Source organism: Microcaecilia unicolor, unplaced genomic scaffold (assembly GCF_901765095.1).
Source record: "Microcaecilia unicolor unplaced genomic scaffold, aMicUni1.1, whole genome shotgun sequence".
Lineage (NCBI taxonomy): Eukaryota > Metazoa > Chordata > Amphibia > Gymnophiona > Siphonopidae > Microcaecilia > Microcaecilia unicolor.
In genome coordinates, this window is record NW_021963848.1 from 15,200 (window position 1) to 41,313 (window position 26,114).

The 26,114-nt window shown below is 42.0% G+C and overlaps 1 protein-coding gene across 1 annotated transcript in view; it reads left to right on the plus strand.

Annotated features, from left to right (window-relative positions):
• Positions 1-26,114, plus strand: part of LOC115459676 (adhesion G-protein coupled receptor G6-like) — a gene marked incomplete at both ends in the record, with an annotated part of 45,576 nt that overhangs the window by 11,123 nt on the left and 8,339 nt on the right. The window contains 4 exons of the mRNA XM_030189484.1: positions 3,715-3,842; positions 11,873-12,141; positions 13,494-13,602; positions 24,730-25,013. Coding sequence (XP_030045344.1) covers positions 3,715-3,842; positions 11,873-12,141; positions 13,494-13,602; positions 24,730-25,013 — 790 coding nt within the window. The remainder of the gene's footprint in view (positions 1-3,714; positions 3,843-11,872; positions 12,142-13,493; positions 13,603-24,729; positions 25,014-26,114) is intronic.

The following is a 26,114-nucleotide window of genomic DNA, read 5'->3' on the forward strand; positions in this document are numbered from 1 at the left end:
GCAACCGATCCTATAAAGTGAAGTGCCAGGATCCCTCTCTGCGGAATGGATCCCAGAATGTGGAGTACCTCAAGGTTCCCCCATCTCTCCATCACTAGTTAACATTATGATGGCCCCTTGGGCCACAAACTAGAAGTGAATGGCTTTAAAACATACATCTACGTGGATGACATAACCATATGCAACCCCTTTACTGATAACATCATGGCTGCACAAAGAGAAATCAGACGTGCACTTGACCCGAAGGAAACCTGGGCCAAGACTTTCAAGCTGAAACTCAACAGAAAAAAAACGAAGTTTATGGCGATAGCCAACCTTCCAAACCAAAATAATAAGCAACAAAATTCATATAGATCAAAGGGATCGCCTCTGTCCCCGATCCTCTTCAATCTTATGATGATCCCCTTGGCCAAGACCCTATCTAAACATGAACTAAACCCCTTCATTTATGCAGATGACGTTACCATATTCATCCCTTTCCAATCCAACCTAACAGAAATCTCCGATAAAATAATCACTGGCATGAACATCTTAGCCTCCTGGGCTAACGCTTTTAAGATGAAAATGAATAAGGAGAAAACACAATGCCTAATCCTCTCATCCCAATACTCTACACTCCTCCCAACTACCCTGATTACCCCTGATGTCTCAATCCCCATATCCGACAATCTAAAAATCCTAGGAGTAACATTAGACAATCACCTAACTCTGGAAACTCACGCAAAAGCCATGACGAAGAAGATGTTCAACATGATGTGGGTGCTGAAACGAGTAAAACCATATCTCCCCCTAAAAATTCCGCAACTTGGTACAATCCACTGTACTTACCCACGCTGACTACTGCAACAGCATTTTCATTGGCTGTAAGCCCAAATCCTGAAAAAACTCCAGACCGCCCAAAACACGGCAGCCAGACTCATTTTTGGTAAATCACGATTTGAAAGCGCAACACCTCTTCGTGAAAAACTCCATTGGCTCCCTGTCAACGAACGAATAAACTTCAAAGTCCAATCACTGATTCACAAGATTATCTACGGAGAATCTCCAAGCTACATGACCAACCTGATTGACCTACCAGCTAAAAACGGATCAAAATCCTCGAACATATCTCAATCTACACCTTCCCAACTGCAAGGTCTCAAGTACAAAACGTACTACGCATCCAACTTCTCCGTTATAGGCAGCCAACTCTGGAACGCCTTACCAAGACCCATTCAAACAGTTAGCGACCATCTACCCTTCTGGAAGTTGCTAAAAACTTACCTCTTCAAACAAGCCAACCCAAATGACCAGACTTAACTATGAACCCACTCTACACCACTCCTACCTCTCCTACCCTACATCCCCTGCCCATTTCACCTATCTCAACCTATTTCCTAACAACCTTATCATACATCTACTATTGCTACAGCTGTGTTCTTTCTGTGATACTATGTAATTCCATACTATGTAAGCCGCAATGAGCCTGCTACCAAGCGGGAAAGAGCAGGGTATAAATGCAACAAACAAATAAATAAATATTAAAGTACTAGGAATACTGATTGACCAGCACCTGATACTAGAACCACAAGTATCCGCTCTAACATCAAAAGTAGTCAGATCCCTCTGGAAACTCCAATGAATAAGAACATATTTCTCAAAACCTGCCTTCCAAATACTAGTCCAAAGCCTTGTTTTGTCCCAGGTGGACTACGGCAGTAAGGTCTACGTGGGTTGCAGAGATAAATTACTCAAAAAACCTACAAACAGCACAGAATACCTCAGCACCTGATCTGTGGCGCATCCAAATACAACCACGCAATGCAACTACTGCAATATCTACACTGGCTACCAATAAGAACAAACGTGATCTTCAAAATCTGCGCTTTTGTGTACCAAATTGTATACGGCACCGCACCAAGTTACATGATGTCACTAGGTTGAACTACTGCAACCTATCCTCAAGGTGAAACTAAGAGACTACCTCATCATACACCACCTAGCTGTAAAGGGGTGACCTACAAAGCAGCCCACATCGCAAACTTCCCATTTAACGCGGCCAGATGGTGGAGTACATTGCCAAAGGACACACGACACGACATCACCTATGAAAGTTTTCGCAAAAAATTTAAAACATTTCTGTTAAAACAAATTCCTGACGATCGATGCAACCTAGCATCAAGAGACAGACAGCACAACAAATACACCAGATCGTAATACCACACTACCTCCTAGATATGTCAGCTCGTCCATCTATCTCTTTTCTCCCTCTTCTTGCACCCCTCACCTGTTATTAGTACATTCGACTGTATTCTGATTTGTACATCTGACCTCTATTTGTATATCTGAATTAAATTAATGTAGGCCACACAGAACTGAGTCCCCAACTCAGACTTGTGTGGGGTATAAGTCCAATAAAATAAAGTAAAGTAAAGTGGAGTTTGGGCAGAGTTCACAAATATGCACACAGATTATATACAACACTAATTTACACACATAATCTATTCTAGGCAGTTATTGTTCTTGCCAGATGTAAATGGCCATATTTGCAATGTAGGCAAGATTTCTACCACTTACTCTAGTATTTTATAGAGAGCACATGTGTTTTATAAAGTAGCAGCTAATGTTTGCCTCTTGATGTCCTGTTATAAAACTACACTTCAAGAGTTTCAGATTCATGCAAACCATGTGCAGGCATCTACAGGATTCTTTTGCATAATAATTCTTGCAGGTTTTTCTGAAATCTGGTGTTTTAACAGTTTGTGTTATAATATATGAGGTCTTTGCCAATTTATGAATCTTTCATTAGTTAATTGTATTTAAGAAGTGAAATGAACTCTATGAGTTTTTCAAGCCAGTATTAGAGTTGTAAAATTTTGATGTGCAGTTTTTATATAGGAAATAGAATAGGACAAAAATCTCAAAAAGAGAGTTTATTTGGAGATAAATGTTCAATGCATTGATCACTAATGTACAGGTCCATGTTTTGTGTGTTATAAAAGTGATAAATGAACTTAGAAGTCCCATTGACGTTTCATTTTATTTTGCAAAACAATCACACATTTTCCCCTGAGAAAACTCTTTCTATTCTGGCTTTAAAATTGTAGGAAATCCTCTGAGTCCTGCTCTGGATTTTCTCAGCAAACTTTCAATATGAAGGGGACAGTTCTATTAAGGGCGCTAAAAATTTGGCACCCAAAATCTGTGCATTTAAGATAATATTCTATATTGGTGTCTAGGTGTGCAGATTCAGTTATAGAATAGAGCCTAAGTTGGTATTTGGGCACCAACATTTAGACACCCATGTAAATGGCAGGTGTAAATGTGGGTATCTAAATGTTGCCACCTAAGTCCATGACTTACATTATTTTGTAATCTGGTGCCTAAGTGTATGCCCTACCCATGCCCCACCCACATGCATGTCCCCTGTGAGGTTGCATGCTAAAGCTCTTAGGCGCTAACTAATAGAATAGCATCTAAGGGCAGTTAACTGCCAAACTGCTGTTTACCCCATCTGGGTGCCTGACTTGTGGTATACTATATAGAATTAAGGGGTAAATTCACTCTTGGCCACAATGGCACATTTTGCAAGTTATTTTGAAAAGTTGGAAGCTTGCTAGATATTCAGGGCTTTTTGGAGGAACAAATCATATATTGAGTTTCAGTAGTGCACTAGACAATCTACCCTTTTTCCAAATGGATTCTAAGGCTTATCTGTGTCTTCTCCTCATGAAGGACCTCCAGAGGACCAGCACGCAAATAGATGCAGAAAATAACAGGATCCTCACCTTCATTACATATATTGGCTGTGGGATTTCCGCCATATGTTCAGCTGCAACTCTTCTGACTTACATTGCTTTTGAGTAAGTATTTTTTGTTCTCTCAGAAAAGACTTATGGGAATAGCTATGGGATTAATGGTCATCCACATTAATGAGGCATTGGGGCAATAAATATAATTATGTGCATAAGCATTGCTGTATTGGGACAGACCGAAGGTTCATCAAGCCTAGTAAAAAAAAGCAGCTCATGTTTAACTGTTCCCCTCATTATTCTGTAGACCTCTATCATGTCTCCCCTCATCCCATGTCTCCTCTCATCCCACCCCTAGTCTCTTTAGCCTTTTCTCTTCTAGTCTCATCCCATCCCCTTTATTATTGTGGCTGCCCTACTCTGTGTCTATTCTAATTCAGCTATATCTTTTTTAGATGCAGAGACTAGAATATTCAGTATTCAGGGGTGAATATTCAGTATTAACCGGCTAAGTTTAGCATTTAAGATATGCAGCCTATCTTTAACTACTAAGCACTTAAACGGTTAGCGCTGAATATCAACTTAACCAGTTGAGTTGCTGTGGACAAAACTGAAACTGGATCTTCAATGCTGGTCACCTGATATGGCCCAGCATTGAAAATCTGGGGTCAGCGCTTGTGGCGGCAGCAGATAACCACGGTACCTGCCACCAGCTGAATATCAGGGGGGGCAAGCGTCTAGCAGTAGTTGCAGCGTATTTGCACAAACTGGAGTATGTGTGTTTCCCTATCTGGATGATTAGCTGGTCAAAGGCACATCACAGGAGGGAGTGACAGAGTCAATGCGCCTAACTATTCAGGTGTTACATAAGTTCGTAAGTATTGCCATACTAGGACATACCAAAGGTCCATCAAGCCCAGCATCTTGTTTCCAACAGTGGCCAATCCAGGTCACAAATACCTGGCAAGTTCCCCAAAAAGTTCAAAACATTTTATACTGCTTTCGTTCTTTAGATTGTAAGCTCCTTTGAGCAGGGACCGTCCTTCTTTGTTAATTTGTACAGCGCTGCTACCCTAGTAGCGCTCTAGAAATGTTAAGTAGTAGTAGTAGTAAATAGTGGATTTTCCCCAAGTCCATTTAATAATGGTCTATGGACTTTTCCTTTAGGAAGGCGTCCAAACCTTTTTTAAACTCCACTAAGCTAACCGCCTTTACCACATTCTCTGGCAACGAATTCCAGAGTTTAATTATACGTTGAGTGACGAAACATTTCTCTGATTTGTTTTAAATTTACTACATTGTAGCTTCATCGCATGCCCCCTAGTCCTAGTATTTTTGGAAAGCGTAAACAGATGCTTCACATCTACCCGTTCAGCTCCACTTATTATTTATAGACCTCTATCATACTCTCCTCAGCTGCCTTTTCTCCAAGCTGAACAGCCCTAGCCGCTTTAGCCTTTCCTCATAGGGAAGTAATCCTTCCCCGTTATCATTTTTGTCGCCCTTCTCTGTACCTTTTCTAATTCCACTATATCTTTTTGAGATGCAACGACCAGAATTGAACACAATATTCGAGGTGCAGTCGCACCATGGAGCGATACAAAGGCATTATAACATCCTAATTTTTGTTTTCCATTCCTTTCCTAATAATACCTAACATTCTGTTTGCTTTCTTAGCCAAATGCAGCACACTGAGCAGAAGGTTTCAACGTATCATCAATGAAGACACCTAGATCCCTTTCTTGGTCTGTGACTCCTAACGTGGAACCTAGCATGACATAGCTATAATTCGTTTTCCTCTTTCCCACACGCATCACTTTGCACTTGCTCACATTAAACATCATCTGCCATTTAGACGCCCAGTCTCGTTAGGTCCTCTTATAATTTTTCACAATCCTCCCGTGATTAACGACTTTGAATAACTTTGTGTCGTCAGCAAATTTAATTACCTCACTAGTTATTCCCATCTCTAGGTCATGTATAAATATGTTAAAAAGCAGCGGTTCCAGCACAGACCCTGGGGAACCCCACTAACTACCCTTCTCCATTGAGAATATTGACCATTTAACCCTACTCTCTGTTTTCTATCTTTTAACCAGTTTTTAATCCACAATAGAACACTACCTCCTATCCCATGACTCTCCAATTTCCTCTGGAGTCTTTCATGAGGTACTTTGTCAAACGCCTTCTGAAAATCCAGATACACAATATCAACTGGCTCACCTTTATCCACATGTTTGTTCACCCCTTCAAAGAAATGTAGTAGATTGGTGAGGCAAGATTTCCCTTCACTAAATCCATGTTGACTTTGTCTCATTAATCCATGCTTTTGAATAATCTGTAATTTTGTTCTTTATAATAGTCTCTACCATTTTGCCCTGCACCAACGTCACACTCTCCGGTCTATAATTTCCCGTATCTCCTCTAGAACCTTATTTAAAAATTGGCGTTACATTGGCCACCCTCCAATCTTCCAGTGCCACACTCGATTTTAAGGATAAATTACATATTACTAATAATAGCTCTGCAAGTTCATTTTCAGTTCTATCAGTGCTCTGGAATGAATACCATCCGGCATAGGCGGTCGGTGGCCCAACTGTTTGGGGAGGAAGGGGGCGGGGTTGGGGTGGGGTGGGCCAGGGGCGGAGCTTAAATCCATAATTGTCTGATAACACACAGAAAAAAAATAAAAATAAAAGTCACAATTAATACCTTTTATTAAATTTAGATATTAGATATGTATTATATGTCAAAGAATAAAGTGGTTGCTCAAAGCATATACTAACCACAATCGCTCAATTGCAAAACACTATGCACAACTTTGTGCAAAAAACACACTCAGAACCTTACTATACCATAAATATTACACTGGGCAGAACTTAATACACCAATATCCACCCATACGGAAAATGCAGACCGTCAACAATATGAAACAAGGGATCATAATATCACAATTCTCATGTACAGCCACAAAACACCCTAATTCATGTTTAATGTGGGATAAAATGCCATAAATAAGTAAATAAATATAAACTTTTAATGTTGAGCACCTGATTCTCAAAGTGGACATATTCCAAACACTATAATGAAAATAAAATTATCTTTTCTACCTTTGTTGTCTGGTGACTTTGTTTTTCTGATCATGCTGGCCCAGTATCCGATTCTGCTGCTATCTGTCCTCTTAACTCCATTTCCAGGGCTTCCTTTCCATTTATTTCTTTACTTTCCGCCTTTCTTCTTCGTTTCTTGTCCTACATCTGTAAGTAAAAGCTGGGTCCTCCGCAGACTTGACTGTCCAGTGGATCCAACTTCTGCCTATTTTCTCCATCCATGTGCAGTTTTTCTCCTCTTTTCCTTTTCCCTCATCTCATCTCCTTCCTCTCTCTTCCCTCCCCTCCCCTCTATGTCCAGCAATTTCTCCTCTCTCCCTGGGCCCAGTCCTCCCATCCATGTCCATCCATGCTCCTCTTCCCCTGCCCCCTTTCATTCACCCATATTCAGCAATTCCCCTCTTTCCCTGTGCCCTGCCATCCCATCCATGCTCCTCTCTCCCCTGCCCCCTTTCATTCACCCATATTCAGCAATTCCCCTCTTTCCCTGTGCCCTGCCATCCCATCCATGCTCCTTTTTCCCCTGCCCCCCTCCATTCACCCATATTCAGCAATTCCCCTCTTTCCCTGAGCCCTGCCATCCCATCCATCTCACTCTCTCCCCTGCCCCAACTGCCCACCCTCTTCCCCCCAAGATCCCTTTACTTTTTTTTTCTTTCAAATTTACCTCCAGTCCAGCAGCACAGCGACAGACAGCGTCAGTGAAAGCGCTCCCAGTAAAAGCGCTTCTCTTCGCTCAGTGACCCGCCTTCTTCTAACATCATGATGTCATGATGTCAGAAGAAGGCGGGGCACTGAGCGAAGCGCTTTTACTGGGAGCGCTTTCACTGACGCTGTCTGTTGCTGCGCTGCTGGACTGGAGGTAAATTTAAAAGAAAAAAAAAAGGAAACGGATCTTGGGGGAAAGAGGGTGGGCAGTTGGGATGAGCGTCGTCATCGTCATCAGGATCCGATCTTCGGCTGGGGAGGCTTAGCCTCCCCAAGCCTCCGATACCGGGCGCCTATGCCATCCGGTCCAGATTTGCTACTCTTCAATTTCTAGAACTACCCCATTACATCCTCCAGGTTTATAGAGAATTCATTCAGTTTCTCCAACTCGTCAGCTTCAAATACCATTTCTGGCACCGGTATCTCACCCAAATCTTCCTTGGTGAAGACTGAAGCAAAGAATTCATTTAATCTCTCCGCTATGGCTTTGTCTTCCCTGATCGCCCCTTTTACTCCTCGGTCTTCTAGCGGTCCAACCGATCTTTTGACGGCTTCCTGCTTTTATTATACCTAAAAAAAGTTTACTATGTGTTTTGCCTTCCTTATCAGCACTTCGCATTGACTTGATATTCCTTATGCTGTTTCTTATTATTTTCAGTCGGTTCCTTCTTCCATTTTCTGAATGATTTTCTTTTAGCTCTAATAGCTTCCTTCACCTCACTTTTTAACCATGTCAGCTGTCGTTTGGTCTTCTGACTTCCTTTTTTAATACACTGAATATATTTGGCCTGGGCTTCCAGGATGGTGTTTTGAACAGCATCCACGCCTGATGTAAATTTTTGCCCCTTGCAGCCGCTCCTTTAAGTTTTTTTTTACCATTCTTCTCATTTTATCATAGTCTCCTTTTTTAAAGTTAAACGCTAATGTATTTGATTTCCTATGTATACTTACTTCAAAGATAATATCAAATCCGATTATATTATGATCACTGTTATCAAGCGGCCCCAGCACCATTAGCTCCTGCACCAGATCATGCGCTCCACTAAGAATTTTTCCTTCTCTCGTCGGCTCCTGTACCAGCTGCTCCATAAAGCAGTCCTTGATTTCGTCAAGGAATTTTACCTCCCTAGCATGCCCTGATGTTACATTTACCCAGTCAATATCGGGGTAATTGAAATCACCCATTATTATTGTTTTGCCCAGTTTGTTTGTGTCCCTAATTTCCTTTAACATTTCTGCATCCGTCTGTTCATCCTGGCCAGGCGGATGGTAGTACACTCCTATAACTATCCTTTTCCCCTTTACACATGGAATTTCAATCCATAGTGATTCCAAGATGTGTTTTGTTTCCTGCAGAATTTTCAATCTATTTGATACAAGGCTCTCATTAATATACAATGCTACCCCTCCACCAATTTGATCCACCCTATCACTACAATATAATTTGTACCCCGGTATGACAATGTCCCACTGGTTATCCTCCTTCCACCAGATCTCAGAGATGCCTATTATATCTAATTTTTAATTTAGTGCAATATATTCTAACTCTCTCATCTTATTTCTTAGGCTTCTGGCATTCGCATATAGAAATTTAAAACTATGTTTGTTGTTCTTATTTACATCATGCTCAGTACTTGACAGCATTAATTTGCAATCTTTTGTCTGATTTTTATCACTATCAGGATAACCTATCTTCCCTCTTATGGTGATATCTTTGAAAGATACCTTATCCCGGACCATGCACTTTTGAGCGATTGTCAGCCTTCCCCCAGTTTCTAGTTTAAAAGCTGCTCTATCTCCTTTTTAAATGCCGATGCCAGCAGCCTGGACCCACCCTGGTTAAGGTGGAGCCCATCCTTTCAGAATAGGCTCCCGCTTCCCCAGAATGTTGCCCAGTTCCTAACAAATCTAAAACCCTCCTCCCTGCACCATCGTCTCATCCACACATTGAGACTCCGGAGCTCTGCCTGTCTCTTGGGCCCTGTGCGTGAAACGGGTAGCACTTCAGAAAATGCTACTCTAGAGGTTCTAGATTTGAGCTTTCTACCTAAGAGCCCCCGATCTGACGAAGAAGGGCAACCTTTGAAAGCTAATCAAGAAATGTATTAAGTTATGTCCAATAAAAAAGGTATCATCTTATTTTCTTTTCCATGTTTTATTTTGTTTGATTTCTATTGATAACCTTAAGAGTGGACTAACACGGCTACCACACTCCTCTACCTAAGAGCCTAAATTTGGCTTCCAGAACCTCTCTCCCACATTTTCCTATGTCATTGGTAACACCTGAGGTCCGCCACCTTCGCACCAGGCAGGCAAGTCACCAGGCGATCCTCACGTCCACCAGCCACCCAGCTATCTATATGCCTAATGATCGAATTACCAGTTACAACAGCTTTCCTAACCCTTCCCTCCTGGGCAGCACTTGGAGACATATCCTCAGTGCGAGAGGATAGTACATCCCCTGGTGGGCAGATCCTGGCTACAGGAGTACTTCCTACTTCACCAGGGAGATGCTCTCCTTCTAGGAGACCTCCCTCCTCCAAGGTAGCACAGGGGCTACCAGACTGGAGGCAGGACTTCTCTACAACATCCCTGTAGGTCTTCTCTATGTACCTCTCTGTCTCTCTCAGCTCCACCAAGTCTGCTACTCTAGCCTCAAGAGAACTAGGGTCTGTGATAAATTACCCCAAATCCCACCTTCTCCCAGTTTAGCATTTGGAGTACACAGGAGCCCTGCTTGATATATTGTAGGCTCGGGCTTTTCTTCCACAAACGAGAGCAGAGACCTTGACAACACTCGCCTCGCAGGTCCGAAGCAGCAAGTAGGTCACAGTTCAGCAAATGTTGAGATTAATGAGCCACATGGCCTCAACAGTGCATGCCACTCCCATGGCATGTCTCCATTTCAGAGAGGCCCATTGGCCCCTAGCTTTCCAGTGGTCTCAGGCAGCTGGGAATCTAGCAGATGTAATCCAAGTTTCTCCAGAGTTGACTCATGCCCTTCTATGATAGACTATTTGGACGAATTTGACTGTGAGACTACCATTCCATTGGTAAATGCATGATTTCAAATTGGCTAGCAAACTGTATTTCCTTCACTTATGCCCAGGCTGGGCTGACTCTAGAGGGTCATGTCAAGGCATAATATCAGAGTGGCGACACTGAGGTCAGCCTCCATTGAGGAGATTTGCAAAGCTGCAATGTGGTCTTCTGTCCACACATTCACATCTCATTAGTACCTTGAGCCGGATACCCGACATATCAGCTATCAAATCCTCAAGGAAAATGATAAAGGGGATAGGATGAGTTCCTTATATGGAAAGGTTAAAGAGGCAGGATGAGTTCCTTATGTGGAAAGGTTAAAGAGGCAAGGGTTCGTCAGCTTGGAGAACAGACAGCTCAGGGGAGATATGATAGAAGTCTATAAAATACTGAGTGGAGTGGAAATGGTAGACATGAATCGCTTGTTTACCCTTTCCAAAAATGCACACAATTTAGAACAAATCAGAAAAAAATATTTCTTCACTCAATGTGTAATTAAACTCTGGAATTCATTGCCAGAAAATGTAGTAAAAGCAGTTAGCTTTGTAGGGTTTTAAAAAAGTTTGGCTAATTTCCTAAACCTAGTGGTTAGGGTGGTGGACTTTGGTCCTGAGGAACTGAGTTCAATTCCCGGCACAGGCAGCTCCTTGTGACCTGGGCAAGTCACTTAACTCTCTATTGCCCCATGTAAGCCGCATGTTGAGCCTGCCATGAGTGGGAAAGCGCGGGATACAAATGTAACAAAAGAAAGGTCCATAAGCATTATTAAGATGGACTTGGGAAAATCCACTACTTTTTTCTAGGATACGCAACGTAAAATTTGTTTTACTGTTTTGATATATTTCCAGGTACTTGTTGATTGGTCACTATAGGAAACAGGATACTGGGCTTGATGGACCTTCTCTCTGTCCCAGTATGGCAAGCCTTATGTCCTTACGTTGGTAGCAGGTATAACTCTTGATGCCGATCTTATAGGACATAGATGCTTAATTTCCTTCTGATATGGGGAATAAACATCTATAAACTTGTGGCACACTTGCTCAGACCATGCCCCTTGCCATTTGCATGAACTTGGGTTTAATATGTGCATATCCTAGCTTTATAAAATGGGGATTAGATGTTTAAGTGCCAGTTTATGCACATGTGAATTGCAAACAGGGCTTATAAAATGAGAGCCATTTAGATTATTGTTAAATTTGATGACTTGCTTAAGAAAATATCTCTAAGTGAAGTGCAATGAATAGTAAGTAAAGTAATGCATGCCTATACTTCTCTTTCAAGGAAAATACGCAGAGATTATCCCTCCAAAATCTTAATGAATTTGAGCACAGCCCTGCTGTTCCTTAACATGATCTTCCTCCTGGATGGTTGGCTGGCATCTTTTAATGTACCAGGCCTCTGTGTAGCAGTCGCTGCCCTTCTGCATTTTTTCCTTCTGGCAACTTTTACATGGATGGGACTTGAGGCAGTTCACATGTACATTGCCCTGGTGAAAGTCTTCAATACCTACATCCGACGCTACATGCTGAAATTCTGCATCATTGGTTGGGGTAAGGTTGTCTTTTGATTTTGCCATGCTAGAGACAAAAATGGAGACTAGTTAGAAACTGTTTCCCTTACTGAAAAATAGCATTGTTCTTCATTAAGAAGATTGATTCTTCGGTTCTGTTATTTTATGAGATTTGTTTTTATCTGCTTGAACATGGAATAAACAGTGTACCTGAATGTAACTCACCTTGAGCTACTACTGAAAAAGGTGTGAGCAAAATCCCAATAATTAATTAATAATGTTGTAAACCGCTTGTCAGAAGAGAGATTTCAGAGTGATTATATCTGATGACAAGCAAAAAATATTGATTGATTGATTGATTGATTGGGATTTATTCACTACCTTTATGAAGAGATTTACCCAAGAAAGTGTACAGCTTGACATAAAATTTACAATTTTGTTACCAGTATAGTAATGGTAAAATGACCAAATATAAGCATAAATGCAACCAATGAGGTAAACTTGGATATGGAAAGTTGAATCCTAGTAATAGGACTGGGTCCAAGAAAGCACAAAGGCAGATGGTCTGCAAACTCCAAGATGGAAAACAAAAAAAGCAGATCGTGTAAAAGTAAAATGTAATTTATTTAAACAGTATATCAATACTCATGTAAATACAAACAGCCCGACACAGGCCGTGTTTCGCCCAACTGGGCTGCTTCAGGGGCTATACAAGGGTCCTTTATTGCCAAATACTAGGCAGACGGAGCAAGTCCTGTCAAAAGATAGAGCCAGAGATACATGACTGTGGTACTGGCTCTATCTTTTGACAGGACTTGCTCCGTCTGCCTAGTATTTGGCAATAAAGGACCCTTGTATAGCCCCTGAAGCAGCCCAGTTGGGCGAAACACGGCCTGTGTCGGGCTGTTTGTATTTACATGAGTATTGATATACTGTTTAAATAAATTACATTTTACTTTTACACGATCTGCTTTTTTTGTTTTCCATCTAGTAATAGGACTAACATGATACCATATCGTAAATATAAACATTTAACAGCACTGTTAAACAATTGTATAACAGAAATATGATACATATACAGAATACAACAATAGGCACCTTCCTACACTTTTTACCTAGGTGCCATGATATAAAATGACCCACAAAATGGAACAATTCTTTGCATATTATTTTTTAGAGAACCAATTGAGGGTTTAATTTATCAAGTCTTTGTTCCATAGAAACAGAATGGTAGAAAAGTTTTAATGAATTGGGCCCTATGTGTGTGTTGAAATTTGTGGTGGAATTGAATAATGAACAGTGAGCAGACTACTTTACTTAATACAGCCCTAGACTACAGATGTGAACTATTTTGTTCCTTAGCACTGTGTTACTTTTTTTTTTCATTTTCAGGCTTACCTGCTGTAGTGGTAGCCATTGTCCTAGCAAGCACACAGGGGAAGACTGCCTATATCAAGCAGTCATATGGCAGAGATCCCAATGGGCAAGGAGGAGATGATTTGTAAGTACCTCAAAAGTACAGAAATCAAACTTTATTAGAAAAAAACAAAACAACAAAGTAGCTGGGTAGAGAGGATACCTTTTCCTGGGTCAGTGAATGTTAACATGCAAGATTTTCAAATGTAAGAATTTTCAAATGATGGAGTCGATATTCAAAGCGATTTAACCAGCCAGAAACGGTTGCTGGCCATTTAAATTGCCTGTTTGAGGTTAACTAGTCATTTTCAGTAGAGCTTAACTGGTAAAGTGCCACTGAAAATGACTGGTTAGTGCTTAAAGCAAAACCAGCAATTTTGGGCACTGAGTGCCGCCGCCTAAATATAAACCCCAACCTGTCTATATCTACTCTCACTGTCAGCAATTCAGTGTAAAGCCTGGGCTAAATATTCCTGGTGTTTTTTGCAATGACGTTTTCCTGTGAAGAAGTACATTCCATGCTCCAAGGTGTTAAGATTTTTTATCTCTGAAGAAAGCATTGACTGGCTCTTGTTTTAATTGACCGCACATTTGGTGGAAACACCAAAACACGGCACCGTGTCGCGTCTTAATGGTACAATTTATACAATAAACTCCTTGTTTTGGATTCAAGCCTCCTGTTGTGCATGGTTGGAAGTACCCTACTCCCTTGTGTTAGCGTGTAACAAATGCATCCAGGGTGGGCAATTTTCAAATAGCCCTTTTGTCCACACAAGCAGCCATTTATTATTCAAGAAGAATAGCTCTCCATTTTCTCTCAGTCACCTTCTTTACATCTTTTGCTACTCAGTTTCACAGACGCTTTCAACATGGTCAACTACTGAAATCTGCTTTTCACTGAGTTAGTGACTCAGGCAAAAGGAACTGTGCCTAGAACTGCTTTAAATCCTTTCTGCTGGAGTGGACACATTTTGTGAGATTAGTAGATAGCATCTCCACTCACTGGTGGTCACATTGTGGTATCCTGTAAGGCTCAGTACCATCTCCAATCCTCTTTGATATGTGTGTCTTTCCCCTGTGCATTGCTACTCCAGATCCAGATGTGCCCTCGAGTCAAACTGACTCCTAGGGACCACACAATGAGGGACACCCCCCCCCCCCCCTTTGTGTTTTTTTTTTGGCATGATACAGAAATAGTTTTTGCCTCGCTATTACATAGCCTCAAAATTATTTACTACATGTGTGCAGATGACATCCAGTTGGTGATTCTGATTTGCTCAAACTCACAGAAAGCAATTGAAAAAGTAAACAACTGCAGAACCTAACCAAAATCTCAGTATAAACTGCCCCAAATAGGCTCAAGCTAAAAACTCCAAACACCCACTCCCCTGGGTCACCAAAAGGCCCATGTTAGCTAGGTAATTGAGATCAATTCTGCCATTGTTTTAAAAAAAGACTATGCTTAATATTTTTATAGCATTTTTTTTTTTTTGTTACATTTGTACCCGCGCTTTCCCACTCATGGCAGGCTCAATGCAGCTGACATGGGGCAATGGAGGGTTAAGTGACTTACCCAGAGTCACAAAGAGCTGCCTGTGCCTGAAGTGGGAATTGAACTCAGTTCCTCAGCTCCCCAGGACCAAAGTCCACCACCCTAACCACTAGGCCACTCCTCCACACCCATTCAAAAAGAACAGAGAGAAAAAGAGTTTCCCATATTCACTAATTGGCATTGCTACCGCTAGGAACATTGCAGGTTCCGGGTTGCAGAAACACAGATAGTGGGCCCTGTTTACTAATCCGTGCTGTAGGTGCGCTAACATTTTTAGCGTGCGCTAATACTAGAGGCATCCATAGGAATATATGGGTGTCTCTAGCATTAGTGTGTACTAAAAATGCTAGCGCACCTTAGTAAACAGGGCCCTCAGTAACATATCCCTCCATCACTTTAATGCAGTGCATTTTTTCTAGCAAAAAAGGTGCCGGTACTCACTTGCTAGGCCACCTTTCAGGGTTGCGGTGATTGCTGGTGGACCCACCGCACAAAAGCCAGGTCCCTGCAACCAGTCACAGAATCTATGACAAGGCAGAATTGGTGTGTAGAGTCTGAGCTCTTTCATTACAACTTCATGGGTCAATTTTAGCAGACAATGGAAAAGGTGCCGGTACTCAGTACCCCCAAGTACCCCCTCAAAAAAAAAGCCCTGCTTTAATGAATAGAGGGATAGACGCTACAGGTCTATAATTTTTTAACATCAAAAAGACTAGCTTTAGGGTTCTTTGTGTAACCCTAAGGGTTAAATATTAAAAATTTTATTACCCGCTGGCAGAGTCCAGAAGTAGCGATGCTTGGTAGTGAGAGGCTGCAGGCATAGCCTGGTCAGAAGGTTGCCGCAGGTGCCACATTTGTAGGTGCTGCAAGGCTTTATGCCAAATCGGCAGTCTTAGAGAGTGCTGGGCTGTCAGGGAAAATGTTGCAGCAGTGGGATTGTAAATCACGACTGAAAACCAGGAGAGGGGCACGCAGGAGCATCGAAGGGGAGGCAGGCGGCTCTTAGACGCATGCGCTACTGAATGACGCTGATGTTGTGTGCTGCTGATGTCATTCAGTCGGCGCATGCGCGGAAAGTTTTGTAAGCCCGGGCCCTTTCATAAAGGGGTTGCAGAGCGATGCTGGGCCAGTGTGTCAGGAGAAGAGTTAGAACAGCTCGGGATATCATTGCTGGGAGCAGGAAGCCTGAACGGGGGAATTTTAAAGAGCAGGTTGGTCTTGCTCTGTGTGCATGCAAGCTGAAAGTGTGAAAGAGCTGCTTGCACGAGCCTGATGCCAGCTAAAGCTATCAGACAATTGGGCACTAGTCAAACAGATCTTATTGTAAAAGTATAATATTAGCTCTAATGCTGATGGAGACTTAGAACGTAACACCCCCCACCCCCCTTTTTACACTAGAGGCTGACACAGAGAGAGAAAAGTAAGGCAAAAAATGATCTGACCATGGTACTTTAATAACCTCTTGGAATGAAAAAGTACAAAACTGATGAGGTGAAAGTGACTCTCAAAAAGTCGAACTGATGGCCCTTTTCATCTGTAATAGTGTTAAATGAGGAAGAAAACTCCAAATATTCTAAAGAAGTGTAGAAATTATTAATTTGGGAGTGAGTTCAATCTTCTAAGTGCAAATTTAGATCACCTGTTAATAGACTAAAATCAGACCTCATGGCATGTTTAGATGCAAATTCAAAAACAATCTGCCTCAGCGGTGGACCATTTAGCAGGATGTACATAACTTAGAATAAAAGTTATAGAGCCTTGGTACGAGTCATCAGTAACACCACAAGCTATTATTTCCAAATTAGCAGAAGAAATCAAATCTAACAATATAATCTTAAAGAATGATTTATAAATTAGCATCAAACCTCCACCACGTTTTCTCACTTACTGCATGGCCATTTCCTTTAAAAAAAAAAAAAAGTATTTTCCCCTTTCAAGAAAAAGGGGGCCTCAGCACATGGCAAATCCACGTGCCGATGCTACAGCAGGGCCCCTTTTAATGCAGCTTTGTAAAAGGGGGCCTATATGAATAACATTTTAGCTATCCCATAAACAGGGCCGCCGAGAGGGGGCAGGGGGGACAAAATTCCCCAGGCATCCAAGGGGGGGGAGGCCCGGCGCCGGGCTCAGGCCACCGGCGCTGCAGTCCCCGGTCTCACCTGCCTGCCCTTGGCTCCGTCCGCCACCGGGCCCCCTGCATTAAAATTGGTAGCGCCTCAGCTCCGTTTGGAAAGGCAGATCGCCTTCCTACGGGCCCTCCCTTTGTCCCACCCTCGTGGAAACCAGAAGTTACATCAGACGAGGGTGGGACACAGGGGGGGAAGGCCTCAATAGACATTTACCCTCAAGGTGTGGGTGAGCTTTTATATTGTAAGACATACGGAGGAATAGATTATATACAACTTTGAAAGTCAACAGATTTTCTGAATCTGTGTGTATAATCCTCCCCGTCATTAGTGTGACCCCTGACGCAGGTGCAGAAGCACCGAAACACGGCCCGTGTCGGGTCTTTCTACAATCAAGTTTGATTATTTAAACTTTTTCAATACAAGTATTTGTGTCCCTTTTGTTTTTAAAGGCCCTTTGTACTATTTTTTCTTTGACATAATTTCTCAGAAGATGAATGAATTCATTTTGAATTTTTGGAGATAAGTATGAACTCAATCTCCCTTCAGAAGGAATAGCATGTTTGATTTTTACAAAATGTTCCTTCAAAATTGGGTCATAATTTGAGAGCATTTCTCAGTGGCGTACCTAGGGTAGTTGACACCCGGGGCTGGTCATTTTTTAACACCCCACCCCCCCTCCAAAATCCAGTACTAGGCATACCGAGAATACAAAACACTCAGGACCTTTAGAGCAATTCTACCATACCATAAGCAGTAATTTCTATGAGTCACACAAGGAAAAGGAAAGCATCTTAAACACTATAGTGAGCAGTAGAACATCAATTCACCTATTGTAAAATGAAACCAGACAGAATAGTATAGATCGTCGATCCTGCACAGTCAATGCCAACTGAAAGCCATGTCTTTTTCACAAATACAGATACACCCTAATCCACTATAGAATAAGTAATCATATACTTTCTATTTAGACAAAAATTAAACTGAACCCCCCCCCCCCCCCAAGATGCCAGACTCTGCATATAATGCAACACCACAGAAACAGAAAATGCCCCCTTGTACTGTGGAAAATGTAAAGACAGCAGATGTAAGTTTGAAAAAACTAACAAATACCAATCACCACTTTGCAAATTAACAAATAGAAATAAAAACAAATATAGAAAATAAAATAATACCATTTTATTGGACTAATACATTTAGCTTCCAGAGGCCAAAACCTCCTTCCTCAGGTCAATACAGTATAGTGCTGTTACAATATCCTATCCTGACCTGAGGAAGGGGGTTTTGTTCTCCGAAAGTTAGTCAAAATGTATTAAAATTAGTCCAATAAAAAGATTACCTTATTTCCATGTTCTATTTATAAACATTTATTAACACAGCTACAATACTACTTTATCCTAAAGCAAAAAAATAAAAATATATATTTTATTTACAGTTTGTTGTCTCTGGTTTCTGCTTTCCTCATCTTCTTTTCTCTGTCTTCCTTGCATCCAGCATCTGTCTTCGCTCTCTCCCTGCCATCCAGTGTCTGCCCTCTCTCTCCTGTCCCCTCCATCCAATGTCTGCCCTCTCTCCCTGCCCCTTCCATCCACTATCTGCCCTCTCTCTCCCTTCCATCTAGCGTCTGCACTCTGTCTCTGCCCCTTCCATCAACCATCTGCCCTCTCTCTCTCCCCTTCCACCCACTGTCTGCTCCTTCTCTCCCTTCCATCCAGGGTCTGCCCTCCCTCTCGCTCCCCCTTCCATCCAGGATCTGTCCCCTCTCTCTCTCTCTCTGCCCCTCTTTTCAGCCCTCAGTTCCAGCCCCATTATCCCACCTGCCCCTAGTTCCTGCCCCACTATCCCATCAGTCCCCAGTTTCAGCCCTAGCCCTTTTCTCCCACCAGTCCTGAACTTCAGCCCCAGCCACTTCTCCCTGTCCCCTTTTCAGCCCCGCCCTTTTCAGCCCCAGTTCCAGTACTAGACCCTTATCCCATCTGCCCTCCTTTTCCGCCCCAGATCCATTCTCCCACCTGCCCCAGGCATGGCCCCATTCTCCCTCCTGCCCCCTTCTCAGACCCCAGCTCCAGGCCCCTTCTCCCATCTGAACCCCCCCCCCCGACCCAGTCCCCTCCTGCCTACCCTCAGCTCCGTCGACAGCTCTCTTCTCCCAGCCACCCTGCCTTTAAAGAAAAACTCTGAAGCAGCAGCGCCTCGCATCTGCGTGTAAAGGAAGCGGATCGCCTCCTCAGGCCTTCCCTCACTGTCCTGCAGTCCTCTGATGTAACTTCCTATTTCCACGAGGGCGGGACACAGTGAGGGAAGGCTCAATGAGGCGATCCGCTTCTTGTATATGCAGACGCAAGGCGCTGCGCCACCGCTTCAGAGATTTATTTTTTAAAGGCAGGGTGGCAGGGAGAAGAGGGCTGTCGATGGAGCTGAGGATAGGCAGGGGGGGACTGCGGCGCCAGCAGCCTTTGGGTAGAAGCAGCAGGAGCGGACCCCCCCCCCCCCCTCGTGCTGACACCCAGGGCTGACCACCCCCACTGCCCCGCCTTTGGTACGCCACTGGTAATTCTGTCAGCTCCGAAAATTTTCCTTTGTGTGCTGATGACATATCTCCCTGTGACTATGGAAAGGAAGGTTTTGTTTGGCAAAAAAAACAATTATGTCCAAAAGACAATGTACAATATCTCTGCAGTTTTTTCTCTCTTTATCCATTTCCACATGATGGATTTTATCAATAGTTTTTGGGAGTTGCAGTCCCATTGCCAAGGTAGGTCTTCCATTTTTCTAAGCAGGAGAGATGTTGTTCAGATTTCTTAAGTTCAGGGACTTTAGGATTTAATTTCCACTAGTTTTTAAAGCCAGTTATAAAGACAGATGTTCCAGCTTTTGTTTTATTATCTGCAAACAGTGTGCAGCAAAAACAAAACAAACAATTTTTTGATTCTGAATAAACCTTCCAAGTTCTCAACACTTTTCTGCCCTTTCGTAAAGATATATAAAACCATGAAGTTGTTGTGTCAACTGCCTCCTTTGCTCTTTTTTCCTTTTCCTTGAACTGCAGAAAAAAGTCCACCTTTATTCTGAAGAGGTTCATTTCCCCTTTCAACCAGATTAACTCTCAAGTCATTTGGAAGGAACCAGTATTGGCCAGGCAGTGATACCATAATAAAGGAAAAAATTATTTGTCACCATTTCTTCAAACTCTTTTGTCGTCCCCCTCCCCCTGATATTCAGTGGTATTTAGCCGGCCAAGAATAGCTCCTGGCCAGTTATATAGCACTTAACTGGCTATCTGGTTATCTTCAGCTAAATATTCCCTGTCAGCTGAAAAAAAAACACTAATTGCATACATCTGTAGGGAGGGCTCCAGGCATTCTGGCTGATCAGATGACATGACCAGCAAGTGTGGCTGCATTTTCTGTTGTCTACTGTGGTGTTGCACAGGGGCATGGCATGGTCCGTGTCACCTAGTCAGTTCACTCAAAATAAAATCCAACTCCTGATCCGTTCCAGGGTTTCCTGGTTGCCAGTTAATGCCTTCAAGGCTATAAAGTCCAGACATAAAGGCCTTCCAAACTCTGGCAAGAAGAAGAATAAAGCTCAAAATCTTTTCTTTTCATTTGTTTTTCTATCCTTAAAAAAAAACCACATGCAATTCAGTCTCTGTGCCTTTCTTCCTTTTCCCTTCCTCCGCCAAGCCAGGTGCAGCTCAACAGGTTTCAACTAGGAGCAATTTCAGAAAATTTTTTTTTAAAAACCAACCCACAACTCTTTGTAGCACACTGGCACAGGGCGCAGAGTGGGAAACTCTAAAAGAAGTAAATGATCACATAAGCAAGTTCAAACTCCAGGCATCGATTGCACAATAATTGTCCAGCAAGAGTGTTCAAGCAAGAAAATGCAGGAAGGATTTTAACTTCCCTCAAACAGCAAACTTTTAGTTCATATTTATAGCAGTTCATGTACTTCTGTAGCTTTATAATCATTGTTTCTAGGACACAGCTTAGAGAACTGTGTCCTCAGCCCAACTCCCACTTATCAAGCACTTTGGCTGATCTGATACCAACCACTGGGCTGTGAGCATCAGGAACAGTCCCTGTGAGTCCCAACTGCTGACCTGAAGTTCGTGTTTACTTTGCTAAGATTTCCACTTTCTCTTTTCCTGGAAACTGCTCTCCTTTTTCAACAAATCACATTTGTTCAGGATGCTGTTCCTCTGGTGTTTGTTCAGACTGACTCTCCCTTTCTCCAGTCAGCGTTTTCCCAGGGATCAATGGGCGGCTCCTCCCCTCCCCAGCCTCTCTTTGGCTCAATAAATCCCTTTGTGTGGTCAACGTAATACTCAGATATCACAAGTGAAACCCCCAACAACTAACCCAAACTCTAAACATTCATTAATTGCAAAAGGACGCTGTGAAACTTTTGTTAGGGGAAAGGGAAATGGGACTTGATATACCGCCTTTCTGAGGTTTTTGCAACTACATTCAAAATGGTTTCCATATATTCAGGTACTTATTTTGTACCAGGATCTCAGCGGTGACTCTTTTCACATGGGGAACACTCCCCATGACTCACCTTGCTCCACATCGGTCCAATTTAAACACTAATGCTTTATATACTTGATAACTTACATTTTTAACTTATTCCACTTTCTTGGAAAACTTGTTTTGAAAAACGTTTCAAAGCTGTACTTAGCTTTACATGATGAGAGGACCCAGCACCAACATAGCCATGTTTTGCAATGATTCTTCAGGGTATGGTCCCTCTGTAACAAAACAAAAACTTCAGATGTAATATCCACATAGTGCCCAAACGCCTAAAAATGAAGTAACCTACTTGACTTTTTAGTGACTCCTGCCACCCTTCATGCTGTACTCATTCAAAATGGTTGCGGCATGCAAACGCCTTTAATTTGTAATCACATGGCCAGGAGGAGCCAATGAGGAGTTCCTATTGTTTGCAAATCACATTACAGAGTTCTAGTCAATCTCCATATTCAAACCCCATGGGTTTACTGTATTAAAAAAAAAAAAACATTTTTGCTCCTTATAATTCAGAAGCCATTCAGGATCACCACCTTCCCATCCCAGATCCACTTTATCCAATATCCTCCACCGGATATCCTTTAATGTGTGACCTTTTTCAGTCCAATGTGCTACCAAAGGAGCTGTCAAGACTTTATTAGAAATTCTAGATTTATGCTATGATAGCCTCAACTTGACAGCACATGTCGTATGCCCGACATAAAGCAGCTCACATGGGCACTTGATGACATACACCACATTAGACATGTCACAGGTTGTATTTGCTCTCAGTGTCAAGTCCAGTAGGTGTCTGCCACTGCATCTCCTCTATTGTTGTCTCGCACCACTGACAAGTGCCATACTTAGTATGACCCAACATCCCATCCGCAAAATGTTGATAATCAGCCCATTTATAAGTTAACATCTCTCCTATAGTGTGTCCTCTACTATATGCTATTGTGGGACATTCTTCAAAACACTTACGGACAGTCAAAACATGTTAGTATTTAAAAATCAAGGACATAAAGGTGGTACTCGTTTTCATATGAGGCAATACAGAAGACAACTTTCATCTTGTTTTTGAGCCTTATATTCCAACAGAAGATCTTGTTGGGCAAATTTAGCTCATAAATAGGCTTTACATAAAGCTGATGCAGGGTATCCTCTCTAGAAACCATTGATTTAGGTCTCTCGTCTGTGTTCAAACTGCCGTTCCGTGGAACAAAGTCTCCGAGCTCTCAGATATTGACTACTAGGCAAACTCATCTTAAGCCGATGAAGGTAAAAACTTTGAAAATGTAACAATGTTTTACATGATAGGTACCAATAGATAAGCCTGAACGGTAGTCTCACATCTAAAAAAAAATCCATTTCATAGCCACTAAACATCATAGTGAATTGAAGATTGGAATCGAATGAATTTAACCAGTTTAAAAAGGCATGGAACTGATCCTCACCATCTTCCCACAAGAAAAAACACATCATCCAAAAATATCTCCATAGTTGGATGTTCTTAAACCAAATGGAACTGTACAATTTATCTTCAAGCAAAGAAATATAGAGAGTGGCTACTAAGGGGGCCAAAGCCACCCCACAGCCACTGATTTTTAGATGTGAGACTCTACCATTCAGGCAAAAAAATTTGTAAGTTATCAAGCAAATAAAGCATTTGTGTTTAAATTGGACCGATGAGGAGCAAGGTGTGTTATGGAGCATGTTCCACACGTGAAAAGAGTCACTTCTGAAGTCCTTAACAAAAGTTTCACTGCACTCTTGCAATTAGTGAATATTTAGAGTTTGGGATAGTAGTTGAAGGTTCCACTTGTGATCTCTTTGGCGCCATGACATATTGCTTAGTTAACCAGGGGAAGTGGACCATCTAAAACCTGCCCTGTCCCTGAGGATTGACACCTTCCCTTTCAAGCAGGTACTACCAGTTGAGGGATACTCCCTTCCTGAGGACATGCCAGGTTTTCCCTTTTACTATGGGTTCCTGAGAAAGACTCAGACCAAGCACCATCAGGAAAAGTTTTATATCTGGAGGCTTGCCTCCTGGATTATTGCACTATGGAGAGCCCCTATTGAGGATTAGCAATTTTGCTTTCCCAGGAACCAAACAGGCTTGACAAAGCAGTGCACAAATATAATTAAATACAATATAACACAAAATATATAAACAAATAAAACACAAGCAATGAGTGTGTCAAAACACTCTAACTCCTTTCCCATTAAATCATCCTTAGGTCAAATAACATACCTGTCCATCTCTCATCTTTTGTAACCCAGCAAATTCTCAAACTATAAAATTCCTTTCTATCAAATTGGAAACACAAGATTATACTTTTTTTTCTGAAAGATAAATAGTTCAGTTTTTCTCCAATAGGTTCCAGCAATCTGTTTCATAATGACAGAGCTATTGCTGAAAAAGCTCTAGCTAAAACAAACATATAAAGAACTTCCTTACCTGTACAAAGCAAAGATGCTGGTATTATCACAGAGCTTGGCCAGGAATGTACTTCAGGAACCTCATATTATTGTGGTGGGTCTTTACAGGGTAATTTTCAAATGCCACATATCTGCAAAGTCCATAGATAATTTATATCTTCTGGCTATGCACAAATTTTCAAAATGAAAATACATGTGTATTTTCACTTTGAAAATTACCTATGAGTGATGTACCTGCACACATCTGTACCTCCTTTCTGTTCAGGTACTTTTGCAGAGCAAAATAACTTGCATAGTTTTGAAAATTCAAAAGTATATATATGTTTCCAAACTTATAATTTTCATAAAGCCTATTTTCACAGGTAAAGCACAATATTAGCTATGAAAATGGCTTTGAAAACTGCCCTCCTGAGGTGAGATTAATTAGCAAGTATGGCCTAATAATCATAGAAGCAATCTTGAGAGTTTTCAGAGCATATCAAAAAATTCATTTTATTTTTATTGCAATTAGTGTAAACTGAAACTAGCCATATAGACAAAGTGTTTCCACCAGGGAATAACACTTGCATCTTTTACAGCTGCTGGATCAAGAATGATATTGTCTTCTATGTCACCTGCGTTGCCTTCTTTGGAATCATGTTTTTCGTCAACTTGGCCATGTTCATCGTGGTGATGATGCAGATCTGTGGGAGGAACGGGAAAAGAAGCAATCGGAGCATGAGGGAAGAGATTTTACGGAACCTGCGCAGTGTGGTCAGTCTGACCTTCTTGCTGGGGATGACTTGGGGATTTGCCTTTTTCGCATGGGGTCCCTTGAATATCCCTTTCATGTATCTCTTTGCAATTTTCAACTCATTGCAAGGTAAGGTGACTTTTCCAACAGATAAATTAAAAATTTGCAAATTTGTTGTCAATATTATTCAAATTTGTGTTCACCCTTACCCTTCTGTGACCCGAGTAGCGCACTGTGGGCCCTGTTTACTAAGCCGTGCTATAGGCGCGCTATTGTTTTTAGCACACACTAAAAATTAGCATGCACTAATGCTAGAGACACCCATAGGAATATATGGGTGTCTCTAGAGTTAGCACGAGCTAAAAATGCTAGCGCACCTTAGTAAACAGAACCTATGTGTTTATATTCATACATAAAAATCTGGCAATGTAGCCTGTAGCAAAAGGAAATGATTGCGCAAAGCACCGAGAATGGAATATGATGGAAAGAACGTAGTGGTTGAAACTCTCACCCTTTAGAAAAATGGCCAAGAGAAGAAAACAAAAGTTGGGGCAAAGGCTGTGGCAACATTTTATCCTTAGGGCCCTGTTTACTAAGGTGCGTTAGTGTTTTTAGCACGCCTACACTTAGCACGCGTGCTAACCATATAGGCGCCTTTAGGGATATTGTAGGCTGTGAAAATGATGAGGCTACTGTGAAGATGATGAGGCCATCTCAGGATCCCAGGTCCCTCTTTCACTCAGGGTGAGCTGGTTTTCAGTATGCAGATTTTATGCAAATTAGTATCCTACCCCTTTCTCGGGGTGACCTTGTTCTCAAAACGGCAAACATAGTCAGGTCTTATCAACAGGATTTTCCTCATACAAATCTTTATTCCCGCCTCTGGGGCACACTTCTTTTAGCTTAAACACTTCTTCTTGCACAGTTCAAACCCAACAGATTTCTTCACCCTGAGCCCTCTCACACAGGCATTTGGGCTCAGTACTAACTCAGTCCTGGACACACAGTCCCTCCTTGTAGCACCCAGCTCTAGACACACAGTCTTTTATCTTGGACACACAGTCCCTCTTCACTGTTCTAGACACCCAGTCTTTCCATCCTGGACACACAGTACCTCTTTGAATACACAGTTCTTATTCTAGACACACAGTCTTTAGGGCACAGCCAGTACTTCTCATGGGGATCCTTCTGCTTCAGCTACCAGCCCTCTTCTTCAGCTGCCAGCTCTCC